Source organism: Hipposideros armiger, unplaced genomic scaffold (genome assembly GCF_001890085.2).
Source record: "Hipposideros armiger isolate ML-2016 unplaced genomic scaffold, ASM189008v1 scaffold_218, whole genome shotgun sequence".
Lineage (NCBI taxonomy): Eukaryota > Metazoa > Chordata > Mammalia > Chiroptera > Hipposideridae > Hipposideros > Hipposideros armiger.
This window is the reverse complement of record NW_017731568.1, coordinates 210,176-221,178: the sequence shown is the minus strand read 5'-3', so window position 1 is coordinate 221,178 and position 11,003 is coordinate 210,176. Positions and strand designations below refer to the sequence as shown.

General features: G+C 39.4%; 2 protein-coding genes across 2 annotated transcripts in view; one reads left to right on the top strand and one right to left on the bottom strand.

The window, feature by feature from the left end:
- AP4S1 (adaptor related protein complex 4 subunit sigma 1) overlaps window positions 1–5,402 on the top strand; it is a 40,919-nt gene extending 35,517 nt beyond the window's left edge. The window contains exon 6 of the mRNA XM_019654283.1: window positions 5,082–5,402. Within this exon, the coding sequence (XP_019509828.1) occupies window positions 5,082–5,210 (129 nt within the window). The 3' untranslated portion in view covers window positions 5,211–5,402. The remainder of the gene's footprint in view (window positions 1–5,081) is intronic.
- A 2,198-nt stretch (window positions 5,403–7,600) lies between these two features.
- Window positions 7,601–11,003, bottom strand: part of HECTD1 (HECT domain E3 ubiquitin protein ligase 1) — a 106,147-nt gene continuing 102,744 nt past the window's right edge. The window contains exons 41-42 of the mRNA XM_019654271.1: window positions 9,491–9,635; window positions 7,601–9,385 (exon numbers count right to left, since the gene is read on the bottom strand). Of these exons, the coding sequence (XP_019509816.1) occupies window positions 9,248–9,385; window positions 9,491–9,635 (283 nt within the window). The 3' untranslated portion in view covers window positions 7,601–9,247. The remainder of the gene's footprint in view (window positions 9,386–9,490; window positions 9,636–11,003) is intronic.

Sequence of the window (11,003 nt, the reverse complement as noted above, 5' to 3'; positions counted from 1 at the left end):
TTCCTTCTTTACCTTCCTAAACCGGAAACCAGAATAGGGTTTCTCTAAATAGGAGATAATTTCAGCCTGACTTAATGAGAAATCCCAAAAGTACTTGTTCAACTAGGGGCTATGGGAATACTGGCAAGAACAGAGAAATTTCCCAGGGAAGCCATCCTGCTCCAAAGTGGCAGCTTCTAAATGAACGGAAATTTCCTCCGTGGCGTCTCAGTAAATAATTAAGTCTGTATTACAAAAAGGATTTCTTCTGAGGTATGATGGAACACGTGACTACATCAGGAATGGTTTGATAAGATCAGAAAGGAGTAAACCAGCTCCATTCTCCCTGAAGGTCACTTTTAGAGTCATAGGATTTGAGTACTTTGGAGTTGGGAGAAAACTACACAATCATCACATTAAAACCTCACTTTTTAGATGAAGAGTCTGCGGCCCAGAGGCTCTGTGGTGTGTCCAAGTGCATAGAGCTGCTCTGGAACAGAGTGGGTGTTCCGGCTTTCCAAAGCCCTTGATTCTAGGACTGTAAATTAGATACAACATTAAATTTGACACATTTTTAAAAAATTCGTAGTCATCTGAGGTAGACTGTGGCCATTTATCTCTAACAAAACATTAATGCTGTCTTGGTGTCAAAGCTTTTTCCTAAATTAGGAAAGAAGTTATAGAGAAACACTAGTCTTTGGTTGGCAGAGTCAGAAATGAAGGAAATTCTTCAGGAGGGTATCTGACTGTCTTGATAAGAGCATACTTTCCAAAAGTGGAGTCCACAATCAGAGACTGCTAAACATCTTTCTTTTTTCCTTTTGAAAATATGAAAAAGGAAGCAGGGCTCGAAGGGGTGAGAGCTGGCCCGTGGTGGGCTGGAGGAAATGTGCCACCAGTCCCGTGTTTGGGAAGGGCAGGCCCTGACAGACAAGGGGTCAGGGCCCTCCAGCAGAGCTCTGGTCAGTACTGTCATGAGTGATGAGTTTCAGAATTATAAACAGTCCCCAGGGGAGTCAGCCATTCAGCTGGGAAAGGGATGTGAATGTTCCCGATTAAACACTTCTGGCTTCCAGGCTATTTTGGCTCTCGCTAGCCTTAGCCATCTCTATCTCCTTTCGATGTGTCCTCTGAGTCCTTTAGATGCCATGTCCGTGGGCTACCTTCCCCCCACTGAGTCCCTCTGCCTTATCCCCACTCCTTTTCTTCCATACATGCTTCTGGGCTCTGTTATCCTCAGGAATAGCGACAGCAAGTTATGAGAAGCAACAGTTATGAAAACCACAAGAGAAATGATAGGCTTATTTGACCCAGCGCTGATGTTCATATTTGTAATTTTACATAAGTCTATATAAACTTTAAAAAAATTACACCTGGATGTCTTGTTCTCAGAATATGAATAGGTCTTTAAGGAAACCTACTTAAAAAAAAACAAAAAAAAAAACACATTTCTTTTCAGTGGCCTAAAATTAACAAGAGATGATACTAGCCTAAAAGTGAACAGACTGTATTACAAGGAGAGTATATCCAGTACTATGCAAATCTTCATGATAGCTTCTACACAGTAGTAGTCGATTTTCTATGGGAAATGTGAACATAGTGGCCTTCCGCAGATTACCTGATTTCATGGGAAATTGAACTAATGAGAGCAAGTATTTTTCCTACTCTAGTATATTAAAGAGCTTTCCTTAGCTAGGAACTTAAAAAGAAAGAAAGAAATCAAATAAGACAAAGGATCTGAAACCAAAATCCAGAGTTAGAAACTCCCTTTTCTAAGCTGGGCTCCCTCTGCCTTGGAATTGCTTCTGAGGCCCCATCTGAATGTATGCTGCTCAGTTTTCTCTCATTAAAGGATAACTAGGCCACTACAGTGGTGTTAAATACTGTATGGAAAAGTGTTTTACGATCCAGAGATCAAAATTCCAACGTAGAACCCAGAAACAGTTCAATCACTTTAATTAAAACATTGATATCAAGTGGCACTAATATCAGTGGGGCCCCAAGATGTTCAAGTCCGATTTACATACCACAGAAATTCAGAAAGGCTCTTAGGTTTCAGGATTGGGGGAAAGTGGGGCCTTATGAGTCTGCCCTTTGCGGGGGCTGTTTCTAGTTCATATCGGCTCCAACCTTAGGGTACCCATGAGGGGAAACAGTTGCCTAAAGGATCTTTACATCAGACCAGTTCAGGGTAGCCTGAAAGTAGGACCTTCTTTTTTTTTTTTTCTTTTTTTTATTGGGGAATTGGGGAAGGGGAACAGTGTTGGGAAATCGGGGAAGGGGAGCAGACAAGTTGCTGTTCTTTGGTTCTTCAGTCTAGTTGTGGAGGAAGTCGCCTCACTGGCCCATGTTGGTATTATCATTGCGCTCTTCCCGGGTGAGGCAGATTGGTCGCCGGCCTCTCGCCGGCCACTCACAGCGGCTCTTGGCAGCTCACACCGGCTGCTACCCGCTCACGCTGGCTGTTGGCCACACATGGTAGGTAGCTTATGGCAGCCCACTCCAGCAAGGGGCTGCAGCCTCCACTATTGCTGGCGACTCACTGCAGCCCAGCGCCAGGTCGAGCTGTTGTTCACCATCTTAGCTGTAGAGGGCGCAGTGTCACTGGCCCTCATGTGGGATCCAAACTGGGGCCCTGCTGCACAGAGCTGATGTCCCAAGCCAGCTCTTAAGCAACGCGCCACTCAGCTGGCCCAGGTAGGACCTTCTTGAAATAGTCCTTGTCAGCTCACCACATTAATAGACCAACAGCCTGGGCTTTTCTTGCTTCGTCCTATTCCAAATGTCAGAGCTGAAGTGTGTGGTGCCTATGTTTATTGCATGGGGCTTGGCATATAGGGTATCTTTTTGGTTCCTCTCACCTGGCACACAGCCCAGATGCCATTACTCTTGGCTTCATGAGCGTGCACAAGTTGCTCATAAACCAAATCAAGATGTGACCAACAGCTGGATTCTTATTTTAAAGGAGTCACATGATTGCAGGGGGAAATCAGCTTTCAGGCTTTTGCCTCACATTGGATTTTGTCTGTGGTTTCCCTATATAGTGCCAGAAAGCTGCATGAATATTAGGGGTTTGAGCCAGATGCTCAGACAGACAGGCAGTCACATGCCCACAGTACAGAATGACCTCACCAAGCAACTCATGTTTCCAAGATGTTGGGAAATTTGGACTAGCTGAGGAACCTTGTCCTTGCAATGTTAGGATGTTAGTGGTTGTTATGATTCAGCAGTAAATGCGAATCTGAATTTCAGAGCAACTGGCCAGCTGCTCAAGGGGACGTCTAAATTGCTGATCATCTACTTGCTGAAGACGGAGCAGTCTTCAGAGCAGTTTGATCCCTGAACCAATTCAATTAGAACAGATTCTAATTAGATCTTCTAGCTCAGAGAAAATCATCATGGATGAGTTGACATTCTCAAAGGCTCTAAGGCTTCCATTGCCCTTCGTGAATACAACAGGGCCTACAGGCCATCTCTCATGCATCCACCTATGCTCCCAACTCAGCCTTTCTCTGTACCTGGCTGTCATTCCTGCTTCGTCGTGGCTTCTGAGTTCTGGCTTCTGGGTCTGATGAACAGCATTGAGTCAAGGGCTTAACTTTCCAGTCCCAGTTTGGCCATGGACAAAGCAGTCATCTATATAATTGGAAGATATTATTAATAGGTGTATCAGAGTAAAGCTTTTTTTTTTTCTGGGTCACTTAAGGACGGTTCCCATGGGCTCCTGAAAAAGTTTATTCTGCTGGAAAACTATTTGCAGGGAACTTAATGAGATATTATCGCAGAGCCTAATAGAAACTTGTCATTCAGAGGGTTGTCTCATTCTCTATTGATGCACTTCACTAAACACATACAATATAGATTTGAACATCTGGAATTACTGGAAAAAAAACAAACAGGTGGTAATGATTCACTTTACAAAGATTAATTATGAAGTCCCCTAGTGCATTTAACCACTCATTTGTTGAATTAAGTTTGTCTATTTGAAACAATCTCTGAGCTGGGGGGTTTTTTTTGTTTGTTTTTTAACAGACCAAGATAATGCTCTTTAAATAGAGACAGAAAGTTAGAATTCATCAACATTCAACCATTGTCATCATCACATTCCAGCTGCCCCTTCTTTCACAAGAGAAAATTTAGGTGCTCAAATGACGGGGCTGCTGGGGGAAGAATTGGGCTGTTTCTAATTAGCTAGACATCAGAGTCTAACAGTATTTTTTTCTCCCATGCCTTATACTAACTTTCCAGTAAGAACATTAGTAAACTACAGTGGCCCCATAATTCTCAAATGAGTATTTTTAGGACTGTCCATTTATAAGAGGTACACTCTTAAAATTCAGAATTGTAATCTACTTGGGAATGGACTCAACATTGCCTTGCCTTCTTCATTCATTTCTCGTAGTTATTTTTTCTTCAGCCTGTGTGACATAGAAGATAGTTTAAGATGCAAGGTTGTAAAGGTATTTGTTTTTGGGTGGAAGGTTGAGGATTGAGGGATGGTGTGTATTTAGTAGCCTCAGGCCCCTCCTGGAAGCAGAACAGCCAAGGGCAAAATTGGGGCTGAAATTCCAGCTCTGGAAATTACCAGCAGTGTGGCCTTGGACAATGGCTTTGAGTCTGTTTGCTCCTATGTAAAATGAGGATAATGTGTAACATGTACATCATGGAGTTGTAGCGAAGTCTGAAGTAACATATATGAAACACTCAGCACAATGCCTGGAACAGAATGTGTAGTCAGTAAATCGTGGCTGTTACTGTTGTTCTTACTGTCTGGGAAAACATCGTTCCTGAGGCCAGGTCATTCTCTTGCCAAACGTCCCTTGGTATGTTCTCCAGCTCCTACTAGACTCCCCCTCCTTCTGTCTAAAAGTTCAATGCCTGTTGTCTAGTTAGCTTAACCAAGGTGAAACGAGGAGTTGTATGTGTACATGAAGGTAATTTATAATATGGACACTAATTTTAATTTCAGGAATTCTGTTTAAAAAAAACAAAAAACAAAAGCCTTCATGCTTAGACTAATTTACATTAGAAAAATTCCAGGCTGAGTCCTACGTTATTATTGAATGTTAACTCTAAAACAAATTTCCTTAATATCACCCCAGATAATGTTTAATTTGGATAAAGTACACATCATTTTGGATGAGATGGTGTTAAATGGCTGCATTGTGGAGACGAATCGGGCAAGAATTCTTGCCCCTCTACTAATTCTTGATAAGATGTCAGAAAGCTGAAAAGTGGCTCTGCCAAGCAACATCGACATAGGAAATGAGAACACGGTATACCACTCAACATCTATAGCCCAAAAGAATCAAGAAGAGCACACATTGCAGAATGGGGTATACTTCCAAAGACATTTTAAATAGGTGTTTTTCACACCTAAATGGAAAATGAAACTATATTTTAAAATATGATATACAAAGAAAAATCTCTAAGAAACGTTTTATTTTTTAACCATAAGCATGATTTTCCCCACTTGTTTAAATTTTCTTAAATAAAATTTTGGTCTCTGCTTCCCTTTGCAAATGAAGTTCAGGAATAGCAGCATGAGGTGGGAAGAAAGTGTGGCAGCTCTCTCAGCCAAAAGTTTAAAACTGACTTAAACACACATAGCACCTGGTCTTCTCAATGCTGATTTTTTCCTTAAAAAGTTAAAATTTTACTTACTGTATTGTGTACCTAATGAAAACTGCAGAATTAAATTTTATTTGCTAGTTTGTAAAAGTCTGATATCCATTTTTATGGGCACTTGGCAATTACAATGCCATCATGTAACTTTGTATAGAGAATGTTACTACCAAATAATAAATGGTTAAACATTAAAAGAGAGCCTTTACAACTATTCTTTAAGCCATATTATAAAGGATGTGTCTTACTAGTAAACTTCTTTGTAAATGAAATTTACTTTAGCTGAGAGGTTAAAAGTAGAAGGCAAAAGGTATCTGTGTTCACAGTGGTATAAAATGCATCCCTCCTCCTCCTCCCCTTCCTAACTTATTCCTTCAACCCCTTCTCCTGGAATGTCTTGAAGCAAAGAAAACTGCTAAATTGCTACAGAACAACACCCTAATCCCTCACCCAAACTCTTCTGTATGCTTTTGCTGCTCAGTCAACAGAACATACAGAACTGTCTTAAGTAAAAGCATATTTATGGGCATGTACAGATAGAAGAGCAAGTGCAATGGAGGAAACAGAGATAAAGTCTTAATGCATTAAGCTATTGTGCCATCCAATGGAATTACGAGCGCGCTCATAAATACAGATAAAGTCTTGATACATTAAGCTATTGTGCCATCCAATAGAATTCTGAGAGCGCTTTCATCTGTAATACTCTATCCTCCAAAAGGACCTAAAGGGACATTCTAGGCACTGATAATTCATTCAGTACAATTTGATTTTTTCCCCCTCTGTGTGTGTAGGGAGGGGGGATTTTATTTTAAACTCTTATCTGTTTCTAAAAATCTACTTACATATTTCAAAGTTTGCACCTGTCAAGACCCAGGCAACCAGTCAATAATGGACTCATTCAGGGAGGCAAAGTAAACACTTCTGCCCCACTGGACCAATGAGTGGTATGTGTGTATAGATCCACCTTTGCTTCAGTAGCCACGGTCTGGGGAAAGCCCAGTCTAGATCAAAGTGCTTTGGAGGTCTTTCCGAGAACATATTTGTTGGGAAACACTGTCCTAGTTGGTAGGCACTTTAGCATATTGAGGTAACTGCTGAAACTGGTACACCACAAGTAACTAGGGAGTGAACAAAATTAATTTTTGGGTCACTCCAAAATAGCACTTGAATAACATCTTGGCACAGATTTTAGTACCTTGAGAGAATAACAATTAAAAAAGATACTAGGTAGATAACAGGAAAAAATACTCAAGTACCTAGTATATGTGGAGACCCTAACACTTGACTGATGCAAAGTGAACTGTAATGTGACTGTGCTTACAGGTTGTGTCATCTCACTTCAGGCTTTATTGCTGAACTGTGACTACCAGCTTGAAGTGATTCTCACACATGAAATTTATGTCTCAGATGGTCAGCTTTACCTTATTCTTGGACTTTTCTTTCTGCAGGAATACTCCTGACATTTCAAAGAGTTAACTGATTTTATAAGACTCATCAATTTTACCTGCTGTAGCAAGGATTCAGTGAACTTTTTCTGTAAAGGGCCAGATAGTAAATATTTTAGGCTTTGTGAGCTATATGGTCTGTTGTAACTACTCAGTTTTGCCACAGTAGTGCAAAAACAGCCATAGATAATACATAAATGAATAAGCATGGCTGTGTTCTAATAAAACTTTATTTATGGACACTGAAACTTGAATTTCATAAAATTTTCACATCATAAAATTTCTTTTTCCAACCACTTAAAAATGTAAAACCATGCTTAGTTCATGGGCCATACAAAAGCAAGCAGCAGGCCATAGATTGCTGACCCCTGTGCTTGGCTAGTCTTGGAAAAAGCTGGCTATTGACAGACATTTTAGAGACTTAAATAATGGCAATACTACACACATGTACTGGATTTTAATTCTAATACGAGTATAAAGTTTTAGTCATGCATCCACGACTTAGAGACAATCACCACCACTATTTTTTGGATGAAAGCATAGGTCATACATTTAAATATTATTATGTTTTATTTTAAGTTTTATTCTCACAGAGAACTGTGAAGATAACAATAGGTTATTTAAATGCTGCCTCTGATTACATAGTCACAACATTCTCATGCAGAGAATAAAAACAGTACTCAAATGATTGTAGTGGGAGATCTCTTCTAATGTAGAAAGGGAATGTACCTTTTAAACAGGTAAATAATGGGCAATTCCAAAGAAATGGTTTTCACTCCTAGAAGAGCCAATTGGCTAAATCAAGCCTAGCAACACTTCTTTCACCTAAATGCACAGATATGAAAATCAGAGGAGTTTGGAAAATGGAAATAGAGCTTCTTCATTCAAAACCAGAAAACAGCAGTATCCTGGTGGTTTCTTTTCATGATAACACATTCAAAAATCATTCTTAGGAGCAACCCAGTCGGGACCCCCTCTCGTTTTGAGAGCTGTCATTTTCTACTCTAATAAATTGTCCTCTATACAAACTTTTTTTTTTTTTAAATCATTCTTAGATTGTAGATTTACATATCCCTGCAGATACAATGGTAAGTAGCGGACCTGGTGTTTAAAAAGTTAATATAAATAACTTGGCCATTTTTAGCTGAAGAATGCTTTAAGACAAAACACAACAGTTGGATCACGATTAAGCATGTGAACACATATTTCTTCTAGCTTTCCAGTTTCAGTAAGTGTACTGACTATAGAAAAATACATTTCTTCATGTAGTAATTTCAAAAAACGAGTAAATCTCAATGATTCAAAATGAAAAGTATCTGGTTAAGCTCTTACGTCTGGTGGTTGCAGTCAAACAGTCACATGACACAGTTTTGTACGCTGCGAACATTTTAATGATTATTGTTGAGCATACACTTTGGAAATTTTTTACTTCAAACTGCAACAAGTTAAATAAATGTTTATAATATACAAAGAAAATACAACCAAAAGTAAAACTTGCTTTAAGTGTGCCTTGCATCTAGACCAGTGTTTTTTTTTTTTCTTTCCCCTTAATATATCTTTTCTTTTTTGAGCTGCACAAACACACTTAAGAATTTGATCTTTATAGTATGGCATTTAGGAAATAAAAATATACTCCCACCTCAAAGAAATAAAAGGTTGTACATGATTATATGCCAAACAAAGAGAGAACACTAGCATACTCTGATAGTGCAGGCATCATTGAAAAGGGGAAAAAAAAAGCTTGAGATGCTCATTAACTCTCTAAGTTTTAAGGAAGCAGGATTTTTGACCAAGAAGCTTAAAAGCCAGCAAAACAGGGATCAGTGATGGCAACTGTAGTGTATGAAGTATGAAACAATAAACTTTACACAAATACACTGTTAGAAATATACCAGTGAACACTGAAGATCTGGGAAGCTGCTCTTTGGAACAGTCAGGTAGGAACACCTTATTCCAGTCACATAAGCCCTTGTAGCAACATACAGTGTTCTGTGCTATATATTTGCTGGCTGGGTAGTTAAAGGGTTTGTTTTGTCATTAGCAGCTAACAAATTTATTCTGTATTTTCTTAAAGCCTTAATGGTGGAAAAAAAGGCAAGTGTCATTAGCATGGAGGATCATATACTTTTCTGCACACAAACACAAGAGGCTTCACTGGTATTTTTAAGTCTCTGATGTCTTCCATTGCACTTCAAAGCTCAATTGAGATGAAAGCCTTTCTCCATTGTAGCAGCTAGCAGGCGCTCTCTCATGATTTCCTCTGAAGAATATTCTGGCAACTTTAGATAATGCACGCATGTATTCACTGATGGATAGCTTGCATCAGTAGCATCAACCTACAGATGGAAGAGTGAAAATAACAGGAGACCATGACTTTAAATATTTATTTCTTTTAATCCTTAAATAACTAAACTGGGTTCTCCATTAGCTACAGTTTATACCTTGCGTACAACAGTGAGCCTGGGATGCAGGTTGGCCAGTCCACCTGGGGGTAGAGTTGAACAACCAGTGGTAAACTGCAGGAATGCTTTCCTTTCATCTGAAGACATGCCACATAAAACCCTCACAAACCTCAGGAAACCGGGGCTAAAAGAAGAGAAATACAGTTATATTGATTTGACAGCTGATATAAATGAAAAACACTCATTACTTCGTAAGCTAGCAAGAACCTTCCCCTCCCCCACCAAAAAACCCCCACTATGCACATGTCAGAACAACAGCACTGTGTAGTGACTTTCGGGTAAATATGAAATGAGCTGATACAAGCTACTTTAAAAATATCCTTCAAGACTTTTTTGTACTCAGTAAGAACTGAAACACTGATGGAATATAAGGATCAAATATTCAACAAAGCCAGGAAATCAGAAAAGCTCAAAATGCATAATACATCCAAATATGGCTAAATTACCAAAGGGGATTTGAAATAATCCATTTTTGTTACAGTGAAATAAACTATATGTGCCATAACACAGATGAATTTCATGACCATAATGCTAAACAAAAAGACGACAGACCTTAAAGAATACACAACTGCATGATTTTGTTTAATAGTGCTCAAAAGCAAGCAAAACTAATCAATGGGAATAGTGTTTTAATGACTAAAAAAAGAACAAGGAGACTTCTGGAGTTGTTTCCTATTTTTGGTACAGTTATACTGGTGTGTTTATTTTGTGAAAATTCTCCAAGCTGTACATGCAATTTGTGCACGTTTCTGTTATATTAAAAAAAAATTACTTTAAAAAAAATGCTGTTTTTAAGTTTAAAATAATTCATAAATATTCCCTCATTTACATTACTTTGGGAACTTTTAAAAAAAAGTTATTATAGGGTCTTGTAATCTTACCAAATGTCAGTGGTAAAAAACAAAACAAAACAAAACTAGCTGAGGCACTGTTCAGATTAAAAACATCACAAAGGCTTCCAGTCAAAATGGCAGAGTATACGTAAATGCTGTGGCTTGCCTCCTCTCATGATCACATCAAAATTATAAGTAAACTACAGAACAATCATTGGGAATCACCTGAAATCTACCTGAACAGAAGTCCTATAAGTATTCAGAGGAAATGTACACATCAAGACCGGTAGGTAGGAGGAGTGGAGACAGGGAACAGGCTAGTTGAGCAACCACGTGTGGAGGTTAAAAATCAGGAGGGTATCTTGACAGTAGAGCCTCCCTGAAGAGTGAGGAGTCCTAGCCTCACACCAGGCTCCCCAGCCCAGGGTTCAAGTGCCGGGAGAGAAGTCCCCATAACTTCTGGCTGTGAAAACCAGCAGAGATTCTGCCAAGTGAGACAGAGGGAGGCTGGAGTCCCAGGTGTTCCTCTTAAAGGGCTCACGCACAGACTTACTCGCTGATGGACTCACTTGCTCTGAGCTCCAGTGCTGGAGCAGCAGCTCTAAAGGTATCAGGAATATACAGTGAGGAAATGAATTGTCTGGCTTTGGAGCAAGAAC